The sequence below is a fragment of the Chionomys nivalis genome, chromosome 4, assembly GCF_950005125.1.
Source record: "Chionomys nivalis chromosome 4, mChiNiv1.1, whole genome shotgun sequence".
Taxonomy (NCBI): Eukaryota; Metazoa; Chordata; class Mammalia; order Rodentia; family Cricetidae; genus Chionomys; species Chionomys nivalis.
In genome coordinates, this window is record NC_080089.1 from 102,564,859 (window position 1) to 102,588,183 (window position 23,325).

The 23,325-nt window shown below is 44.7% G+C and overlaps 1 protein-coding gene across 1 annotated transcript in view; it reads right to left on the reverse strand.

Annotated features, from left to right (window-relative positions):
* Nucleotides 1-273: 273 nt before the first annotated feature.
* The window catches only part of LOC130873877 (collagen alpha-4(VI) chain-like), a 104,968-nt gene continuing 81,916 nt past the window's right edge, over nucleotides 274-23,325 (reverse strand). The window contains exons 31-37 of the mRNA XM_057768902.1: nucleotides 23,281-23,317; nucleotides 20,554-20,565; nucleotides 19,975-20,468; nucleotides 9,207-9,297; nucleotides 5,324-6,007; nucleotides 1,713-1,809; nucleotides 274-912 (exon numbers count right to left, since the gene is read on the reverse strand). Coding sequence (XP_057624885.1) covers nucleotides 666-912; nucleotides 1,713-1,809; nucleotides 5,324-6,007; nucleotides 9,207-9,297; nucleotides 19,975-20,468; nucleotides 20,554-20,565; nucleotides 23,281-23,317 — 1,662 coding nt within the window. The 3' untranslated portion in view covers nucleotides 274-665. The remainder of the gene's footprint in view (nucleotides 913-1,712; nucleotides 1,810-5,323; nucleotides 6,008-9,206; nucleotides 9,298-19,974; nucleotides 20,469-20,553; nucleotides 20,566-23,280; nucleotides 23,318-23,325) is intronic.

Sequence of the window (23,325 nt, forward strand, 5' to 3'; positions counted from 1 at the left end):
CAGATAAGATGCAACATTTCTTCATGTTGTGATCTAAAGCCAACCTACAGTTAGTTGTTTTAAAATACTCCTTAAACGTGATGAAAATACGCCAGAGTGAACATTCATAGACCCAGAAGTCTACCAGGGAATTCAGTTCAAGATCAAGAGAAGGTCACCACATCTGCAAGAGACATCCATTTGGTTGGTGGGTTGTTTGTTTGTACTAGACCAGCAGGTCTCAATTTGTGGGTCACAACACTTTGGGGGTTGAACGACCCTTTCATAGGGGTTACATATCAGATAAGCTGTATATCAGATATCCACATTATGATTTATAACAGTGACAAAATTACAGTTATAAAGTAGCAACGAAAATTCTTTTATGGTTGGGGTCACCATAACATGAGGAAGTGTCTACAAGGTCTCAGCATGAGGAAGGTTGGGAAGCACCTTAATAGACCCTCGATTCTTTGTGATCTGGGATCATCTCCTGGGGAGAAAGTGGCATAATATACCCTGAAGTGTATTCTGCGGGAGTGAAAGAGGGCTCTTTCTGATGTCTTAATTTCTACAGCTGTGTGCATAACTTTGTGAATAACGAACAGTGTGTTCCAAAAGCACATGGTAACACAGTACAAAGAAATTTTTATTTAAAGAGAGAGATTTTAAAAAGTGAATCCCACTTAGAGAGCAAGGAAGCCATGGTTTGGCGTCTCACCACGGGCAGTGCCCAAACGTCTTTTTTTTGCTGGTGTTTCTGGATCGTTTTCTTCCATGTCCGACTCGCGCATTTCATACTTCCCCACTGCTTCCTGCTGAGCTACAGCTGTCGTCTTGATTTTTCCCTTTTCTTCTAGAAAAATGTCTGGCGATTTGAGAGTGTCTGGGTCATAACCAAAGGCAGATATGCCGAAATGGCGCTTGGACAACCTGTGGGAAAGCAGTCCTTGTCATACTGCGTGACTTGGGCTGGGGATGTAGTTCGGTGGTGGAACACTTGCCTACATGGGCAAGGCCCTAGGTTCAACCTCTGGAAAGACCGTGTCACATGACAAAACCGAGAGGTTCTGCCCTTGGTGGACATCGCTGGTGTGGTTTTGGGCTGAGGATTCACACTACTCTATGGCTGAACCAGAGGCAGCACTGGGCATTAACATCACCAACTTTGCCCCTGAAAAACTTGAGGCTGGAGGATGTATGCTATGGTGGGATGGGATTTTCATTTTGTGCTTTTATGTACCCATGTGCTCTTTGAATGATTTTTGAATATCGGTCCAATAATGCTTTTCATTATCTTTATGTATATGGGTGTTTGCCTTGTATGTACTTAATGTGTACCATGTACATGCCTGGTTCCCACGGAAGCCAGAAGGAGGTATGGGACTCCCTGAAACTGGAGTTACAGGTGGCTGAGCAGCAAGTACCCTTAGCTGTGAACCATCTCTCCAGCATAAGGTCCATTCTTACTTCTAACATGAGAACATCAGAAAAAAGAGCCTGGAGTGGTACTACATCTGTACCCAGAGCTTGGGAGGCAAGAGAATCATATGAACAAAGCTGCCTGACCTACACTGAGACCCTTTCTTTAAAAATTACAAAAGAAACACTAAGCATCATCAGAGTTGTCAAACCCAGGAGCTTCCCGGATGGTTTGGGTCAAGCTGAGGACTGGAATTGTCTGTAGAGAGGCTGGCAGCACCCTCCTCGGGTCAGCCTCATCACGTGCTCACCTTTTGGTAGGAGCATCTAATTGCAGCAAGGTATCCCCACGGTTTGGGCCTCCACACTCCTCAGTGAGCTCTGGGGGTGGATACCGGTTTATTCCACCTGAAAGGAAAACATTTTAAGTCAAATCAAACATAAAATCACATCAAATGTAAAAATAATCTAAGGGAAAAGAGTAAGTATCAGTGGAGAACTCAACACAAATGGGACATCTAACGGCCACTGCCACTCTGCACCCTGTAAGGCTCAGGGACCTTCAAAGAAGAGGCGGCGCAAAGATTGTGAAAGCCAGAGTTAAGGGGTCACCAGGGCAAAGCAGTGATATCTGGACATAACAGTTACTGCTGCGCTCAAGAACTCAGGGCAGAGCTGGCTGCCTGGCCCCAGCCTGCAGGCATTCTAGCACGGAGGAAAGAAGCTCACTAGTCCCTACTCCTGTCTGAGAAATACTGAAGACGGATGGCTTCTAGGAGAGGCAAAACCAGTCTTCTTTAAGGGTATGGCCTCTGATAGGTCAACTATGGTCCAGTAGAGAGCCTCCCACGAATATGTAGGCAGCACATGTAGGACTCAGTGAGTTATTAAAAGTAAAGAGGAGGTGAAGGTGGGAAGGGGTGTGGCGATCAGGGTGATCTGGGAAGAGACAGGCAAAGAAGCAGGTGTGACTATGACCAAAATATATTATATGAAATTCTCAAAGAATAAAAACATCATATTTAAAGTCAGGCAGGGGTGGTACAAACATTTAATCCCAGAACTCAGAAGACAGAGGTAGGTGAATCTCTAAGTTCAAGGCCAGTCTAGTCTACAGAGTTTCTAAAACAACCCAAGCTACCCAGAGAAGCTCTGACAGGGGAATATATATATATATATATATATATATAAAATAGAACATAAAAATAAAATAAAATACTACTAAAATCACCACCAAAATACTGCATCAAATTCAAAAGTCATAAAATCAAAGCAAAGTCTAAAATGAAATAAAATAAATGTGAAAATACAGACCAAATTGAACAATAAGAACAAAAAAGTCCATGATGCAAAATCAAAGGATCATAAAAGGGATTCGAACAAAGCATAAAGCAGATGTAAAAATAAATGCAAATAAAACAATAAAAATCAAATCAAAAGCAAGCAAAACCAAAACATAAAGTGCATTCATTCTGCTAGATAAATAATACCCCAACATAAAAGAATATAACAAAATATGAAGTACAATCTAATAAAACTTCAAAAATAAAGCAAAATTTCATTAAACGGATGAGAAAAGAAAGATGTTTTTCAGCCTGTTCTGCTCAAAGAGTCACTGAGCTGTCTGCTGTCTCCACTACCCCCTGCAAAGAGCAAGAACCTAAGGCTCAGAGAAAGCCCTGGGCTTCTCCTGGTACCACACAGTTCATGAGCAACAAAACTAGGACTAGAATTATTAACTCACTGACGTTTCTGTCAAATGGGAGGGCACATATGCATGGCAATACTTCTAGATACCCATCAGAATCCCTTCATGTCCTTAGTGATGAAGGAGTAGATCTTCCTCAAGACCCCCCTTGGGATGTCACACCCACTGAGGAACGAACTCTTGCCTCCCAGGATGGAGGGTAAGGGGCATCACCCACAGCTCCCCACACACCCTGAGCCTCTTTGTTTGGCTTGTTTTTTTAATTACTTACTGCAAGACAAATACTTGGAATTGGCCAGGCTAATACCCCCTATACCCCATGCTAAGTCTCCACTGTTATATCGGGGGTACACTCTGGTCTTAGCTGCTCATGAATTAGGTTCATCTGGGTGTGACGGGAGGTGAGGCTGCTGGGGTGGGGATGTAGGGAGAAATCCAGCCAGAATACACTGACACAGCCCCACCCTTTAATCTGACGAGGGAGACCCCAGGCTCTTGAGTCACCCTTAATTTCTGGAAAGTCTCTATGGACTTCTGACCTCACTCTGAAAATTCAAACTGTACTTCCTAATAATAATAGAAAACACTGCCTGCTTTCTCTAATGTACAGAACTTACATCTAAATTGTGTGTGTGTGCATGTGAAGGCATGTACATGTATGCATATGCAGATCATGAAACTAGAAAGAGGATTGCAAGAGGGGAGGCCAAGGAGGGTAAAGGAATATGTGTAGCATGGAAGCAGAGGGGCTATGTGGGGAGGAACCAGCCAGAGAAAGCTGAGATTCCTTAATAGGGGGCAATAGGAAAGGGGAATGAGTGAGAACAAAGTATAATGGTGCGCACACATGCATACGTACATATATATATATATGTATATATACACACACATACATATATGGAAATGCATAATGAAACCTATTTCTCTGAGTGCTAACTTAATGAGAAAATAGAAGAAAAATAATGTTCTGTGTCCTTGTTATTTAAAGTGCGGCCCATGGAGATGAAATAGTGGCACACTTCTATAATCCCAGCACTTGAAAGGGTGAGGCAGGGGGATTGCAACCAGTTCAAGGCCATCTTGGACTGTATAGCAAGACTCTATCTCCAAAAACAAACAAAGCCTGTAGTCCATGGGCCAATAGCATCATCCTCAAGCTGATGAAAAACCCAGAATCTCAGACCCCAGCCCAGACCTACAGAACTAGATCCACACCTGACCAAGATCCCATCCTACCAGCAGGAGAGGGGGCTGTAGAGGTGACTCTGCAGTTAAGAGCACTGACTGCTCTTCCAGAGGACCTGGGTTCAATTCCCAGCACCCACATGGCAGCTCACAACTGTCTGTAACTCCAGTTCCAGGGCTTCTGACGCCCTCACACAGGTGTACATGCAAACAAAGCACCAATGTACATAAAACAAAAATAATTAATTAAAAAAAAAAAAGATCCCCGGGGGATGGGTGTGTGAGTTAAAATCTGGGAAGCATGGCATCTACCACCGGAAAGCAGCCGCAGTCATGCCAACAGCACCTATGTATTTCCACAGCAGTGACGCTTCAGAGTCCCTCCGCGAGCACCTGGCTTCACGGGCAAGGAACAGACAAATCAAAATTCTCATTTTGGTAACTGAGAAAATTTAGAAGCTACGTGGAAGCTACCAGGTTGGGGCGGGGGGGGCAAGGTACTTGCAGCAGATCACTGGGAACGGTATCTTGGAAAGTTGTCATATACAGGGATGGCTGCTGGGGACAGTCAGCCGTCTCCAGTGGTCTGTTTGCCCACAGTAGGGTTCCCGTGTTCCTGAAGTAAATGGCCCTGAACCAACGGCTAACTGATACCACTAAAGGCACTCAGAGGAAAGGACGAGGAGGGGGAGAGAGGGAGGAGGATGAGGAGGAAGGAGGAAATGGTAAAACTGGGAGGAGGATGTGAGGGAAGGTTCCAGAAGAGTTGAAGCAAGAGAAGTGATGTGATTTACATACATTATCTTCCTGTATGAAATTACCAACAAATATAAAATATAAAAACTTTCAACTACCAAATAAAATAACACTAAAAAATAAAATAACTGCTTCAAAAAACATACAAACAATCTGTAAGTTTCTGTGGCCAGCACTACCTAGGGTAACCCAGTCCCTACCCATCCCTCCCCGCTACGCCCCCACCCATGTACATCCCCACCTACACCTATACCCATCCCCATGGCCACTCACTTTTTAGAAGGCTCAGGAAGGCCTGCGTGAATCTGCTGGCATAGGCTACCTCCTCCTCTGAGACGCCCTCCAGGCGTAGCAGGTGCTGTTCTGAGGGTGCGCTGGCCACACCAGCCAGCTCGGCAAGCTCTGGGGCTCCCACTCCTGGGCCCACAGCCAGCACAAACAATGTGATGCCCTTGCACTTGGCCGCCTGAGACAGAGTCCTCAGCTTCTCTCTGTCCCAGTTGCTTGTCTCACTGGCCACAATGGCAAAGAGGACCTGTGACCTCCGTGGCAGAGCAGCTGCCAGAAGCACTTTCTCCAGCGTCCACTCCAGGGCGTGGCCCAGGGCAGGGGCTCCCTGCAGCAGGTGACCCGCAGCCTCCTGAACCTGCCTTTGCATCTGCATCCGATGCCCATAGGAGGTCAGGTGGAAGTATTCAAGCACAGGGGCTCGGCCCACACCAGGCCAAAAGCCTGCAGTCGTGTGTGTCACCAGGGCTACACGTGCCCCCTGCCATGATGTGCCAGGCTGGGCAGCCACCTCCAGATCATTGAGCACCGAATCCACTAGCCGCAAAGCCCCAAGGTATACATCCCTGCTGACGCCCTGGGAGCTGTCCACCAGGAACACCAAGTCCATGTCCAACTCCTGTGGCCTGGGAGCATCGGGCCGACACTCTGGGGCTGGTCGGCACTTGTCTAGCAAGGAAACAGGAAAAAGGTAGAGTTAAACCAGACATCCTTCCTTTCTATGCAGAAAACCCTTCCAGTCTCCTAGAGGACACCTGTCCTGAGCGCTGCCCCAGAAGAATTGGGTTGAGATAGCGATCTGTTCATTTAAAAACAGGTGCCCACTCTTCAGAAGACAAAATTGAAACCGACTGCGCATTTAATGTTCTCCAATACTGCCGCCGTGTCAAGACCATTGACACTGCAAAAGCATATTGGGGTCTACAAGTGTGTCGGGCCACATTTACAGCTATCCTGGGATGCACGGGGCCCACAGGGCCCAGGCTGAACACGTGCATTAGGCCTTCTGACTTCCTAATCTCTGGTTTCTCAGTGTCTTTTCCTCTCCATAAAAAAAGAACTAGCAACAAACTGTTTAAGCAAGTCCATGAACATCATACTGATGTTTGAAAAATCACACACGCACACACATCGGCTGCTAGAGCTAACAATGAACTTAGCAACCAGGTGAGACTGACATTTCATGTTTGTTTTCTTACGTGAAAGCAAATATTGGTGGTTTTAAAATGACAATCTGGTCACAAGCACGGAGTTCTCAAACTGGTTCAGCCTCACAAGCAGATGGAATTTCTTTCCTTTTTTTAATGTGGATTCTTAATGTGGGATTCCCCTCTGTGTGCTGTGAATATGCTTTATTACCATTGGTTAATAAAGAAGCTGCTTTGGGCCTATGACAGGGCGGAATAGAGCAAGGTGGGAATTCCAAGCAGAGATAGAGGAGAAAAGAAGTCAGAGTCAGAGAGTTGCCATATAAGTCACCAAAGGAGACAGACACCTGGGAACCTTACCAGTAAACCACAAGTCTCATGGTAAAATACAAAATAATGGAAATGGGTTTATTTAAGATATAAGAGCTAACTAGCAATACACTTAAGTGATTGGCCAAGCAGTGTTGTAATTAATACAGTTTCTGTGATTATTTCAGGTCTGGATGGCAGGGAGAAAACAAGCAGTCTCCACCAACAGATTCTAGTTTAATAGAGCTGACACAGGGCTCAGGAGTTTGACATGGAAGTGCACTTAGGTTCTGCCAATGTTTTAGAAACCCATCCATGAGACAAACCCTTTCATTAAGAACTGGTGGTCAGCCAGTGTTCTTAACCTTGAGCCATCATCCTCCAAGTGGTCTATAGAGCATGGAGGGGTATGACATCTTTATTTTCACTACCTCTATTGCAATGAAATTTTATATTTCCTTCCATTGTGCATAAAGGCAACCAACCATGTATTATAGTTGAGGTACGAGTTCAATATTACACGCATTTATCATTGCCGTAGTGGTTAGACTTTCTGCTAGAGCTTGTTGGCACACTAATTTTTAAAGCACATGATGGACTAATTATATTAACAAGTGCATCGTATAGACACAATAGAAGAGCATTAAACTATCAAAAAGTAGGCTGTTCTGTCATTTGTGATGTGAATAAATCAAGAGGACATTATGTTAAGTGAAATAAACAAAGCACAGAGAAGAAAACACCATACAATCTCTCCATTGCAGAACTCAATCCCCTGAGCATAAGGGTCGGCCCCTCCATCAGAGTGCTTATAGCTACTTGCGAGAGACCCTGAGGTTGGGCCTGTTGACTACTGACATTCCCTCATAGAAGGAAGAGGTAGGGAGGGACAGCAGACCCTCCACTGAGATCCCAGCTACTCCTTCTTGCTCCTCCCATCTACCACTAAGATATTCTGTAACAGCTTGTAGCCTCCTGGTCTCAGGAAGTGCTATTATATATAAAAGGCAGACTGTCAACTGAAGTGGGGACTTCCTCTGCACAACTGTGGGTAAATTGTCACCCATGCTGGGATGAGACCTTTGATGGTGCAACTGCCTTAGGGTCACTGACACTCCCGGAAGTAACCCCTCACCATGCTCTGCAAGAAAGCCCCATAAAGTCACTGGTCCCCCAAGTTGGACTTCACTGGAAACATGCTTTGGTTTGTCATTGGTGTCCTATTTGGGGGAGCATGCATGTGATTATATCATCCCAGAGAAAAAGGTCCAACAAGACTCACTTCTGAGTGAGGTTAAAATGAACCTAGCTGCCTGGTTCAATCCAGGTTCATCTTTTACTCAGGCAAATGAACTTGTCTCCTCCAACCTCCATCTGTCAGAGATAATTAAGATAATAATAGCACTCATCTTATAGGGTTGCTTTCAGGGGGTGGAGAAATGGTGCCATGGTTAGGAGCCCATACCACTCTTATACCCGAGTTCTTATTCCCAGCACCCACATGGAGTGGTTCACAGCTGCCTGTAACTTTAACTCCAGGAGAATCTGACACCCTGGCCTCTAGACATGTACACACACACACACACACACAATTTATAAATAATAAAAACGAGGTCATTTTTATGTGTATATATTTAGAAATGAGTTCATCTATGCAGATTCTCAGAACACAGCCTGCTGGACTGTAAGATCTCAAGGAACACCCATAAGGTTAGGTTTCCACAAAAGAGAAGCTGGAGCTCAAAGAGTGATCATGTGTCACGTGAGCTGACACATGTGAATGCAGCTCCCCGGTCGTGGCTTAGTCCACACGTGCAGTTCCTCAGTCTGCGCTAGCCTGAGTGAAATGGGTGTGGCTGGGAACGCCTTACAGGTGGGCATGCAGGGGCTTCTGCAGACAGTTCCCTTGGGCACAAGCTAGTGAGCTGTGTGGTATACAGTGAGGGAGGTTGAGGGGGTGGATCTCACTGCAGACCAGAATAGATCCATTATCGAAAACCCAAGACTCTTGACCCTTAGTTCAGTGGTTTTCCCACAAACGAGCCATTAAAGGGTGATGCTCATGCCCAGACACACGTGGGAACTTTGAAGAAGATAAGTGAACAGAATGTCTCAGGGATATGCCAAGGGGCAGGGTGGGAGAAGGAACTGTGGGGAGCCACAGGCACGCAAGCCGTGAGGAATCAGGCATCCTCTAGTCTGTGGGTACCCGGGAATGCAGTGTGTGTGCCTCTCAGGATAATTCTGACTTCCTAAGAAACACTAAACACCCAGATGAAATAAAAATTCCCAGATTCTAAAGCCCCACACATCTGCACAAACGCACATCTGCAGGGCAGATCAGCCTGTGGCCAGCAGTTTATCCATCCTCTCTCAAGCCCTCAGATCCGAAGCACTGGCCTAGCTCTTACCATAGCAGAGAGTACAGCTGGCCAGGCGCTCCACATCCTGCTGGCGCTCGGTCTCCCATGTAAACAAGTGAAATCCATTAAGTCCATCCACCTAATTCAAACATACACACACAAGTTCATGGTCAATGAAATTCAAGGTCATGGTCTCTATGGCTTTTTTTTCCTAAGTCAGATTAAAAATAAAACATTAATGTTGTTTTTAAGAAATATATAATTTAAAAATACTTATAAATACTTTGACATTATGTGACATACTAGAATCATGTCCAGCCCTAGCTCTAACAGGACACACACTGTGTGGTAAGGAGGGAGTCCTGTAACACTCAAAGGGATTGAGGGGGACACTGTGTAGGAGGCACCTGTAGACCATTCCTTGGAACACAATACAACTAGAAGGTGGCAAAGGAGAGGAATGAAGAACGCTTTGAAGAGATGGGAAAATCTGTTTATCTCTTTCATGTACCTCTCTGATCACGATAAGTTTAAAAACCAACAAGAAAGATTAAAAATAAAATGTACCAGGACAGCCAGGGTTATTACTCAGAGAAACCCTATCTCAAAAAAAAATAAATAAATAAAATGTGGACAATAACAATAAACTCAAAAAGGTCCCTGGAACACCATGAAAGCAGATCAACAATCTCCCACCTTCTTCCTAGAGGCACAGTCAGACTACATTTCCCAGGCTCCTTTGCAATGAGTTCCTAAATATGACTGGGTTTGGCTAATGAGATGAAGGTAAAAGTGATTCAGGTCATTCTAGTACAAACATTGTAGTTCCTTGCTCCCTCTCCTTCACTTGTCTGACAGATTTAAAGGGTGGTGAAGAAATGGGTTGATGCCCTACAGTCTAGTGAAGGCACAGAGAGAAGAAGCCCAATTTCTGAAGTGGCTACATGCAGTGAACACACCCTGCCCCACGCTCTTCCCTAAGGGCTACATGCACTCAGCAGAAAACATCATGGCACTCGTGTGTGGTATGAATGTCCCCACAGTTAGCCAGCCCTGACTAACAGAGTTCCCGAGACTTCCATCTCATGATGAAAGCTGGAAATGTCCTCCAATCCTTCCTCCGAGGAGCCGAGTGAGGTCTGAAGGCCTCAAGTGTCCCAGCTTAGCCACACCCATCTTTTTATCCACTCTGTCCAAGGCTGTAAGAGGAAGCCCCACTGAGGGTCTGCTCCGCACACTCCATGCCCACGGCTAGGCACACGCCGACTCTGAGTTCACCTCTAGGTCATAGGGTGCCCAGGTCATGAAGACATCATACCAGCTCTCAGAAAGACAGACAGTCCAGGGTTATTTCTGTGCCATGTGTTCTTTACAAAGCTCTTTAATCTTTCGTCTTGATGCTCTAGCCAACCTGCGGCACTGCCTTTCAGAACAAGCTCACTTGAAGTAAACATCTTAATGAGGAAAGAAACGTGAAGAACTGACATTTATATTAATGTACCACACACACCAAAACAAAAACAGGCAAAAATCTAAGAAGAAAGGAAAAAAAATCCTCTCTCATTATTTACGAGGCAAAAGCAACAATTAGGTTATACTCAGGCTGATTAGTAGATACTCCCAGAAGTCCTCACAAGCCATGTAAGGACAGAAAGGTAACATGGCCATGCCTTCGCTTGTGGAAAGGGGGACAAAGATCTTCCCGAAAGGAAGGGCTCTAGTGATATATTTTAGAAACATGGGAAGAGGAGAGAGAGGTATTTCAAGGAAAGGGGTTGGTGAAGGCCATGTCATTTGACGTTTTAAAGAGAGTGAGAAAAGAGATTTAACAGGCAAAGCAGTAGTGGTGGCCTTCTAGTGTGAAGGATGGTATGCACAAAGGCCTGGAGCTGGACACTGCTCATCTGAACTCTGCCCCATGTCCTATATATTAGATAAGGCCACCTCCAGGGTACAGCTGTTGAGCACATCCAAGCTGCGAGGCTCCCTGACACATGGAAGACACTAACACTGAGCCTCTGGAGTAGAGCTGGTATTCATCGTGCAGATCTCCTCCAAACAGTCATCAGATCTGAGCACGGACTAACCAAATGGGCCCAATTCACCACTCCAGATTAAAACAACGTAGACAGGAATGTGACATGTCATCCTTTTACTGGAAATCACAGAAGGAAATTGGGAGGCTACTGGGACCAGGACCCATGGCAATGAGCCAGGAGACATAAAAAGCTGGAACAACCCAAGCACTTCACTCCAGCCTTGCAGGGAGATGGAGTTGGCATACAACCATCTTTAAATACAGGAAGTGTGGTAGAAGCGAGAAAATGCAAATTTGAAGTTTTAGGGCAATGAGAAACTTCAGACAAATATAGACATTCATCTTACATCTTTACAAAGTCATGTTTTTCCATCTTAGAGATGGCTCAAGGGGAAAGAAAGGTCAACAGACTCGATGTTGGGAATTTGACTGTAGTTCTTGATCTGCCAAATGTGGATACGTGGCCAGAGAGAGGCATCTGCCTTGGGTTTCCTTGGGAACAGTTTTAGGGAGGAAGTCAATGCTGCTGAGTTCTCCTGAGCCAGCAGAGCCTGGTCCTAGGTTACCATCATTCATGTCTGCTTCTGTTTGGGACAATATATGAGCTACTTTGTGCTGAGCATCCTGGAGCCCATAACTCTTCTGTGTTTTATTCAGCTCATTGGAAAACTGTCAAATTCAACGAAATTTGACCAGAGACACGAGTTTCACTTTTAACTTTTCTTAGAAACAATCACTTCAAGATCTCACTTAATATCTGTACTGTTCTTGCCAAATAATTGTGGTAACAAAGACCAAAAATGCAATGGAAGTCCACAGGGAAGCTGTGATTCAATCTAGGTGCATCTGTGTGGGGGTTTATTAATAACATTCCATGATTTTGACCTTGGACCTGTCAGCATAGTCACTGTCAGTAATAAGGTAGAAGAAAGGTTTCCTGAGAAAACTCAAGCAGAGAGAAAGTGTGGGAGGGAGCATCAATGTGAAGAGGGAGCACTGGCCCATTGATTCTTACTGAGAACTGCATCCACACCAGAGTAGAGAATCAAAACCAGAAAGCCTCAAACACAAACCAAAGCGCAACTTTCATTAGAATCTGCACCACTGACGTATTTCAACCAACCTGATTTTGAAATGTCCAGTAGTGTTTGCAGCAGCAGAAGTCATAGCACAGCAGAGTCAACGGCAGCCTCAGGAGTACAAGCCCCTCAGGGACCCCCACTCGGGTAAAGTGGGATTCTTGGCTATGCCACAGAAAACAATTACAGGACAAGATAGAATGGGGCAAAGTGACTGATTAAGTATTTAGACAGACTCTTACAGAAAAAAGATAGATGTAGTCCCAAAGTGTGGATGTGGGCAGAGAGAGAGAGAGAGAGAGAGAGAGAGAGAGAGAGAGAGAGAGAGAAGTGCTGTGGCGTCTTCACCCTGTCTGCATTCCTCCAAGGATATAATCTACAACTAGAACGAAAGACTAAGCCAAGTGATCCTTTCTGAGACATCTGACTAGGAATAAATGTAAACATTAAGCAAAGCTTAAAATTTAAGTGAGATTTAAAATCTATTTAAGCTAGTGTGCTTATTTTTCTTATCTTGGAGACTTTCCTTTTGTGGTCTGGGAGATAGCTTGATCATAAAGTGCTTGCCCTGTAAACATGAAGACAGAGTCTGATTTCAAGAACCCGCAGGAAAAAGGGGTAAAAGCTGTGCACAGTGACACGCGCTTAGGATTCCAGCACTGGGGTGGCAGAGACGAGCAGATTCGGGGGCTCAATGGTCAGCAGGACTACCCTATTTGGCAAGATTCAAGCCAATGAGAGACTCTCTCTCACAAGAAAAGGTGAATGACACCTGATGAAAAGCCAAGGTTGTCCTCTGACCTTCACAGGCCACCCTCATACATATGAACCTGCATTTGCACATATGTATGCTTGCCACCACACACACACATAGACACACACAAAATAATTTCTTCTTGTGGATGCAATTGTAAGGCAGTTTTGGGGGTGAGGTGTACTGTTTAAGATTTAGGAATTGGGCTAGGAAGATGGCTCAATGGGTTAGAATAATTTTGTACACGCATGAGGACTTGAGTTCAAATCCCCAATAAGCATGTAAAAAGCTCAGAGTAGCCACACACACTCCTGTAACTCCAGTGTTGTGATAGGGTGGAGATAAGAGGATCTTGAGCTTGCTGGCTGCCAGTCACCTCCAGGTTCAATGACAGACCATGTCTCAAAGGAATAAGGAAGAGAATAATAAACAGGACACCCAATATCTTCTCCTGACTCAGGGGTGCTCTTGCCCATATGGGCATATACCATACACACACACACACACACACACACACAAAGATTTAGGATAAGAGCAATGCTGATAGGGTGAGCTCAGGGTTACAAACATTCTGACTCCAAGTAGACATAATTTATTCACCCATTTTGAGGTTCATATTTGAGATGTTTTAGGAAAACACACATGGTTTCTGCAGGCACTTTCAGTTGGATCCATGATGTTGACATTTCCTGACACTCAGTCTGTAGGAAAAGCAAACTAGGTCCCAGGGTGGTGTGGGACCATGGTCTATATTCTGTCAATTATATTTTAAATAAATGCTGATTGGCCAGTAGACAGGCAGGAAGTATAGGTGGGACAACCAGACAGGAAGTAGAGGTGGGTCAAGAAGAACAGGAGAATTCTGGGAAGAGGACGCAGTCCTGGCCCAGACACAGAAGAAGCAAGATGTGAATACCTTGCTGAAAAAAGTACCGAGCCATGTGGCTAACATATACTAGAATATAGGGCTAATATAGATCATAAGAGTTAATAAAAAGCCTGAGCTAATGGGCCAATCTGTTTATAGTTAATGTAGACCCCTCTGTGTGATTTCTTTGGGACTTAGCAATTGTGGGAACCAGGCAGCACAAGCACCGGGTGGGACAGAAAACCCCAACAACACCAGGCTGAGGGACTTCTTTCCCTTCTCATGTCACCACCAATGTTTCCTGTCTCTCTATCCCACCTCCACAGTACAGTAAAGACAGGAAGGGAATACATACACCCGTGAGTTTGTACTGACATCCTTTCTAGTTAACAGGCAGAGTGGCACCACATCCATGCTCAAACCTCACCCCATCTTACCTCACACTAAAGAACTTCCCACGAATCCTTGTCCTGGAGAGACTCCCAGACTTAAGTCGAGGCTTCAGCTGCTGTACTCAGCTGCCAGAGGCCAAGAAAGGATGATTCCTGGAACTGAGTTGGGGAGGCTCTTGGCTTAGGAGAACCGAAGCAGAGAAGGAGGGAAGAAGCAAGCGCTAGGGAGGAAGGTTTACCTAGAACTGAAGAGATCTTTGGAAGCTTACGAACTATCTGGCACCAAGTTGGGGGGATGGCTCAGAAAGCAAGAAGAAGAAACTATGAGGGACAATTCATGTTTAGGAGGACAGAGGAAGGGAGAAAGGACAAAGTCACCACCTAACCTGTGATGGCCCAAGGAGCTTGTGTACAGTTTCGGCTCCTCTAAATTATCATAGTGCCACTAAGGTCAACCAAGCAACCCACACTCCCTGTACTCTGCAGAAACACTGCAAGTCGGAACTGGGTTAAGAGTACACAGTGAGAAAGAAGGACGTGGGACCATCTCAAAACTGAATGCAAATGCCTGGACGACCTGGCTCAGAGCAAATCCCTTCTCCCTCTTCCCTTTGCTCTCTTCATCTGGGAAATGTAGGTCAGCGTTATTAATGGGGAGGACAGTCATGAGATTTAGACAGTGCTGGTGATGGTTAGATTTAACTGACAACCTTCCACAGCCTATAATCACCAGGGAAGAGTCTCAGTGCAGAACTGTCTGCTTTGGGTCTGTCTGCAGGCAAGTCTGTGGAAGAGAATCTTAAGTTATCTGATGTGGTAAGATCCAGCTCACTGCAGGCGTGAGTGGCACCATACCCTACCCAGCGGGCCCTGAGACATATAGGAATAGAGAAAAAAAACTAAGCACATGAAAGCAAGCAAGCATGTAAGCCCGTGTGTCTGCTCTTGACTGCGGGGGTAGTGTGAGTAGCAGGCTGAAGCTCCTGCCTCGACCTCCTCACAATGATGGACTATAACCTGGAATTATGAGCTGCAATAAGCCTTAAAATTGCTTCTTGTTACATATTTTAACATAGTAGCAGAAATGAAATGAGAACACTCCTCAGTCCTTGGCATTCACACAAACTACCCAAGTATCTTGACATATACACGCAGGTTCAGACTGATCAGATTAATCAGGGCTTGAAGTTTGGCCATCTGTACTGCCTGGTGATGCCTTTACTTCTGGTCCCCAGACTACAGTTTGAGTCCCATGAGGTTAGGATAATAAAGCGTGGCCAATGTGCAGTGTGGTGGCTAGAACTATGTAGGTGCTTGCTCAGTGGTAGCTCCTGGGCCACATAAGGTATAATATATCCATGCTGATTATCATACAGAGGGTATCAGATGTCCTTGTAAATATTTTATAATTTTCATAATAATCCTATGAGCCACAAACCATACTCTCGTTATGTTGAACTGCCCAAAGTGACTCCATTATATTCTAATTTTAGCTAACTCCATCTCATGCTTCACCCGACTGCTCCCAGGCCCCACCCAGCCCAACCAGCCACATCTTGCAGAGCGGACCTGCAGCTAAGGAGATCCACTGCTTTACAACATAAAACAAGCTGTTTTAATCCACTGAACTGAAACTTTGGAAACTTCTGTTACGTGGCCTGCTCCTGGTGTGACATAATTGTGGGATTTGACTTTATAAGCCCTTTCTTGTCTCACTTCAGGGCCAATAGTCCTTTTAGGCATGAGCCTGCTCTCGACCACAAGCAAATAAGACTTAACCCAGCCTTCATTGCTTAGCAATCTTCTGTTTCTCACGTACAATAATTTAAGGGCCAAAACCATGGTTTGAAGTCTAATTTCTTCCCTAAGTTGCTGCTCCTGAACATTGCACAGCTGAGAGGGAACATAACAGCCTCAGGTGTTGGCAGCAGGTCGGTCTTTTTATTAAAAAAATAATATCTTGACCTAGAGACATAGATCAATTGATAAAGTGCTTGTCACACAGCTTGAGGATGTCTGATGCCTGGCACCCATGTGAAAGGTTGGCTATGGTGGTGTGAGTGTGAGTTTGAAAGAACAAGATGTGTGGACGCCTTTGGCTCCATAGCCACCCAGCTGAGCCTAACAGAAGAGCAACAGTTCCCAGGGAGAGACCATGTTGAAAAACAAGGCAGGCAGTTCCTGAGGAGCTACAACCAAGGTTGATATCTGGCCCCACGTGCATGTACACCCTCACATGTGCTTGAACATGCACACACACACACACAGGGGGGGGGGAGACAGAGACAAAGACAGAGAGAGGCTATTTCTTTATGCAGCTTTCATAAATTCTAAAATTACATCAAAATTTAAAAGTCACACACACCCTGGTGTCTCTATCTTCTAAAGCTCATGCTGCATGGAGGGAGGGGACTTCTGTGACAGCCAGCCTTCCATTCTTTGGATTGGTTAAGGGGTAAAACTGAGACCAATTTGTAGCCATATCTCCTAATATTATTATAAAGATAAAATGCATTAAAAGAGAGGAATGATTTAAGCTTGGAAGGTCTCTGTTTTTCTTTCCTGCTCTTGGCATTTGAATTCAAAGCCTCAGCGCTTGTGAGAGCGAGCTCCAGACCTTGAACGCTTACTTAACTGCCTGGGTCTCGGCACCATTGTCTGACGAATAGGCTCATCATACTGCCTATTTCGTTGGGTTCTGAGGATTAAGTGAATCAATAAAAGCTTAGAATGGTGGCTGGATCAATAAACATGAGCTATTTTCCTAGGCGTTGTTTCAAGGGAACCTGCGTGAGGCTTTTTAGAAAGAAAAATGGAATCTAAAGCCTGGCGTGCAAGCTGCATTTCTTCCTCTAAGGCTCTATTCCTTTGCTTTAAAAAAAAATTATCTAATGAAGGCTTATGTTTTCAGACATAAGATGCTTCTTAATGACGGGTTTAGGCACCAGGAGCCCAAATGCGATAATGCTGTTTTATTTAGGACTGAAATAATTCTATGGATGATGTAAAAAAAGCTTTCCAATAGGCGTGGCAGTCTCCAAGTGTGTTTAAATGAACTGAGAAGTTAGGATATCTGTTTGTATAAGCCGTTCAATTTGAGCTACCGTCATTTGCCCAGAAGTATGTGGGGACTGTTTGGAAAATGATAATAGCATAGAGTTGAAAGACAAAAGCCTCACACAGAATCAGAAAGCCTTTAGGCAATGAATTCAGAAAACAAACCACACGATCAGCCCACTGTCTTCACAAGATTGCCCTCATGTAAGGAACAGGAAGAGCAGGGGAAGAGTGCAATGTGCCCACTGGAGAAGAACAAGGGTTTCCTGAGACGCCCTAAAGACCGGGCTGTCATTTTGACAGTTTCTCTCCTTGCCAGTGTCACCAGCAGCGAGGTCATTTGTTACATCTGAGCTGACAAGCATCATTTAACATCTTTTCTAAACCATTCAATTTCCAAGATGCCGCTCTATCTCCCAGAACCCTGGGGCAAGAACATGCCCACATAACGGAGGGGAGAGCAGTTAAAAATGACAGCACAGAGAGGCGAGAATATTCCAGCCGGTAGCTTCTCCTCGCACACCACTTCAAGACAAGAAGGGCAAGCAGGCTATGACTGAGGATTATCTACAAATCAGAAGCGACCACTGACTGTCCAGCAAGCAGGCCATCAGAGAGCAGCATTGGGGTGCATTCAAGGAGACGCAATTGCACCACGGTGTTGCTCTCTGTCAGGGCAGACCTCCGCCACCAGCCCGCCCTATCCAGACATCCTGCTAGACAAGAGGGATGTGGCAAGAACAGCAAAAAGCCCTCTCTTCATTTTCTGTTTCTCAACCTGAACAGCTGCCCATCTTCCCAGGAGTCTGTAAGCCACCACAAGCTTATCTGTTGGGTCTTAGTCACGCGCACTGTGTGTCAACCAGATTTCTCACCTAGCACTTCTGCTGCACAGCTCTGTCTCAAGAGAAGATGAAGTGGCCTGGCACAGAGGAACCCATTAGTTATTAAGTAAAACTGTACGGCATTTCCATTTTTCCAGGTCAGAAATGGTCAAATGTTGGTAATGTCACATGGCTAAATCTAGCATTCACACACAGTGGGAAAAAAAAATCAACTTTCATTCGGAGAAATCGTCTCAGAAATTCTGTGAGCATGTACTATATAGGTTTTAGTTAGAAGGATAAACTTTAGAGACTAGATAGGTGAATAACTCCAATGTGTATTTCTACACATATTGAAATGCCACACAGAAACAACAGTGAACAACTCCCCCTCCACACAGCATGGATAAGCAAGACCAGACATGTTGATTGGAAGAAGTCATATACAAAAGACTAGACGTTGAATGATTCCATTTATATCAAGATTCAGAATAAGCTTGTAATTAGTCAGAGGAGAAGCTATGCTGGGCTTTGTGATTTGGGAAGGAATGGGGAGAGAATTTATAAATACCAAAGGTGTTCTGAGCCTTAAATCACATCCTGGTCACAGAGGAATAAACCACACAAGAATCCACCTGGGGCTGACGAGCAGACTCAGTCAACAAAGTCACACAAGCAGGAAGACCAGGGTTCAGATCCCCAGCAACTAGGCAAAAAACCTTATATGGTGGTGCAAAACTGTAATCCTAACACTGGAGAGGTAGAGACAGGAGAGTACTGGGGTTTGCCAGCCAGCCAGCCTAGCCTACTTAGCAAACTCCAGGACAGGGAAAGAGCCTGTCTCAAAATACAAGTTAAACAGCCCCTGAAGACTGACAGCCAAGGTTGAGCTCTGGCCTTCATATGCATGTCTCTGTGCACACACACACACACAATCTATTCATGTGTTTGCTTTAAAAGCACTTCATTTTTCCATGTTGCTAAATGAGTTTATAAGGTTATATACCAGTAAAAGGAAGGAGGAAGAGGAGGAAAATCACATGTCCAATCTCGGGTGACAGATGAGTACAGTGCTCTGGACACATGTTGGTGTGGGACAATTGTATTATGTCAATTATATTTTAAATAAATGCTGATTGGTCGATAGTCAGGCAGGAAGTATAGGTGGGACAACCAGACAGGAAGTAGAGGTGGGTCAATGAGAACAGGAGTATTCTGGGAAGAAGGAAGCTATTTTTGCAGTTCTGAGCCCAGCACAGAAGAAGCAAGATGTGACTGCCTCACTAAAAAAAGGTCCCGAGTCATATGGATAGCATAGACAAGAATAATGGGCTAATATAAGTTATAAGAGTTAATAAGAAGCCTGAGATAATGAGCCAATCAGTTTATAACTAATGTAGACCTCTGTGTGATTTCTTTGGGACTTAACAATTGCGGGAACCGGGCAGGACAGAAACCCTCAGACAACAGCGTGTGACAGCAGATTAGATCAGCTAGTCTCCTAACTAGTTACTTGGCCCTCAAGAATATGCTTACCTTCTTCTCTGAGTCTGTTTTTCTCATTCTTGAAACAGAAAGAACCAACGAAGCCGAGCTAATAAAGCTTTGGGGCTATTACACAAGACAGCATCTGTGTTCTCTTTGCACAGACCATGTGTTCCAGACGAGCTGGTTCCTCTCCAGCAGATCTGGAGAATTCCTCCCCTGAACCACACTCACAGCTCACGCCATCCCTGATGGAGGGGTAAGAACGAGAGTAGCCCCAGCACCTCTTCCCATCAGCCCTTCCCCACTCCTCACGTACCAGCAAGGCATCCGGGAGGTTGTGCTCCTCTGTGAAGGTTACAATTGCTGAGACAATGCCTGCAGCATGGAGCTCCAGCAAGGCTGTACTGACAGAGGCTGTGTCATGGTTCCCACCAGCCTGGAAGAACAGGGCCACCTTCCTTACCAGAAGGCCTGAGCGCACACGTTTGAATGCGTGTCTTGCCACAAACCTCATGGTGGCCCCAAGGTTCCGGGACCCAGAGGACCGCTCGAGGGGGATTTTCCTGGCAGCCTGGAATAGGGCATCTTTTCCCTGATGGTCTGAGAAGCGCACTAGATAATCTGTCCTCATGTTATAGGAAATGATGGCCACTCGGGCACCAATGGGACAGTTACTCTCGGCCATTTCCATCTTCATCAACAGAGATAATAAAATGTTTCTCATCCTCTCAAAGGCTGACTGGGAGACATCGTTGGACATGTCCAAGGCAAAGAGCACTTCTGTTGGGAACGCTGGGCATCTGGAAATCCCTTGACACAGGAATACACAGAACTTGAGCTATGTGTGCTGCCTCCGGATGGGTTATGGATTACCTGAACAGTGAGTGTTATTTACCTTTTGAGCAAGCTGGAAGGAAAAAGAAGACACTGTTAGTGGATATGAGAAGTTTATACTTAATATAAAATATACTCTTTTGGTTTGAAAGTTTTCCTGTATTACTCAAGTTGACATTCAACTTAAAAATCCTCCTGCCTCAGCACCCCAGATGTTGGTATTTTCAAACCATGTCCACTTTTTTAAAACCCTCTCTTTAAAAACCCTCTCTTCTGAGAAATCCAAATGGCCTTCCAGACATCCCTCCCCAGTATGGCAAGAGCTGCTGCTATTTGCCAGTATTCTTATTCTCTCTCTCTCTCTCTCTCTCTCTCTCTCTCTCTCTCTCTCTCTCTCCTCTTTGACTTTCCAAGATAGGATTTCTCTATAGCTTTGGAACCTGTCCAAGAACTCATCTGTAGACCAGGATGGCCTCAAACTCACAGATATCCGTCTCTGCCTCTCGAGTGCTGGGACTAAGGACATGGGCCACCACTTCACTCTCTTATTTTTTTTTCCCATTATAATAGGGCACCAATTTCCACCTGGGTACATGGCTGCCTGAAATGCAGGCCACACTTTCATGGAGTTGACTGGCTTGCTACATTCTGGGTAACAGGATAAGAAAAATGGTAAGAAATGAAATCCATGACTTGAAAGGCTAAAAGAAAAGCTGACGCACCCTTTACCCTTTGCCCTTTGCCTCTGTTCTCCTTCCCTTCCAGGCTGGCAGAAATGCAAAAGCAATGACTGAAGCTTGACTAAGGGGGGAGGGGGATCTATTCTGGAACACGCCAGCCCCCCAGGACTCCTCATCAGCCCAGACTGATGGTGTCCAAGCTTTGACTTAAGAGACAATTTCCCCATTGTTATGAGGATGTTGACTACTTTCAGCTAAAATTAAATCCAACTAAAACACTAAGCTATTCTGACGCTGTATTTTACATGTATCTCATATATACATAGTCATAAATATAAATCATATACAATGATATCTTATGTAAAAGTATATATGTATAGAGATGTGCATATATATGAGCAACACATGTGCATAAAAAGTTAAGCTTGTTCTTATTTCACCATCTGTTTTATCCATACATAAAAGTACTTTTCATCTTATTTGATAAAACTTGGAGCTTAAAGTATGTTTGACTCTGAAATATGTTCCACTTGGTATGACTTTTTTTAATCAGTAAATTCCAAGAGCTATCATATATTCTTATTATGTAGATGTCCCTTGACTTCTTCAGCCAGTGTCTCTCAGGAAAATCATGCAAGTCTCTGTCTGTCTGTCCAATCACAGTCTGTGTCTGTCACTAGAATCGTGGGTTTTTACATGGACGGTCCAATCGTTCTTTTGAAGGCACTGTAGTAGTTCCACAGGTCACACAAGCTGCCACACATTCCCCAAACTAGGGGCAAAGATTATTCTCATTTTCTTAATATTTCGAATATGAAGCCTAGGCCTGGAGGTACAAGCCTGCATTCCTAGCTCTTGGGAGGTTGATGCAGGAGGATTACAAGTTTGAAGCCACAGCAGCATACATAAGGAGTTCCAAGCCAGATAAGGCTAGTTAGCAAGATTCTATCTCTAAAGGCCAAAACTATACAAAACAAATATGCATATATATGTATGAATATATAGCAGTTGTATATATGTTTTCAGTTTGAGAACCAAAAAGAACCTATCATTGTTTTAATTGATAATTTTTTTATTTCCATCAAGGGTGAATACTCTCACAGGTGCATTGTTAATTTTTTTTTATTCTCTGACTCTCCTTTCAAGTCTTTTGCCTATTTTCAATTCAAAAGTTTTTTTAAACATTTAGAATTAACTTTCTAAAAATGTCTGTTTATAGATAACATGGTTATGCAGCAGCAATTTTTATCTTGGCATAGCAAGCACACTGAGCCCTCTACTTGAGCCTGTTGCTTCTATCTCAAATGTCTGTTTTCCTGCTTTTCTATTTGCTCTTGCCCCTGTGGAGCTCCTCAAACGTGACAAGGTTTTAACTTTCTACACAGCCAGTTCTTCCTTTCTGTCCAAGGTGACAGATAGTATTTCTCTGTGTGACTTCCACAAAAACGGATCCTGGAATCTCCTTAACCAGCAGCTGGGAGTGGACAGAAGCCAAAAGGTTGAGCAAGAAAGCAGGCGATTGTGGACAAAGCCCAAACTTCCTCCAGGAAGGGGAGGAGTGTGCTCTCGGTAGACACGCGCACCCAAGATGCTTGTTAAAGGGAATACGTAAGTGTCCGCTGTTATGTGACAAAGCAGTACCTAAGGCCTAGTAGTTCATAGTTCCGTTTCTGCAATGGAAATGACAACCAAATGGGGCATATTCTTTCTGAAAAACCATCACGGATCCTACTTGTTGAAATCAAAGAACAGTACCAGCCACGCTCTGTTTCATGCACCAAGATTCAGGCACATAGGTGTGTGAGTGTGGTTATGTTTGGGGGGAGTTTTTCTTCATTAGTGAGACAGTATGTCTTTCAAATACTTCCTTTCTGAGCCCATTTAGGAAAAGATGACGTACTCAAAGGGGGATTGGGCCCATTCTGTCAATGAATAAGATCTTTCTTATGACAGACAAACCACTTCCCAAGCCTCCATCAAATACTTGTACCCTTAGACCTTGATCCCTGCCCCATCCACACCGCTGGCTTAGGCCCTTAGATTCTCCCACCCCACCCCATCCGCACCCCCCCCCCACGCTCCATCTGAGTGTCTCCCAAACAACTTACGGCAGTTCTCTCGCATGAAATCAACAATTTCACAAGGCTGTAAAG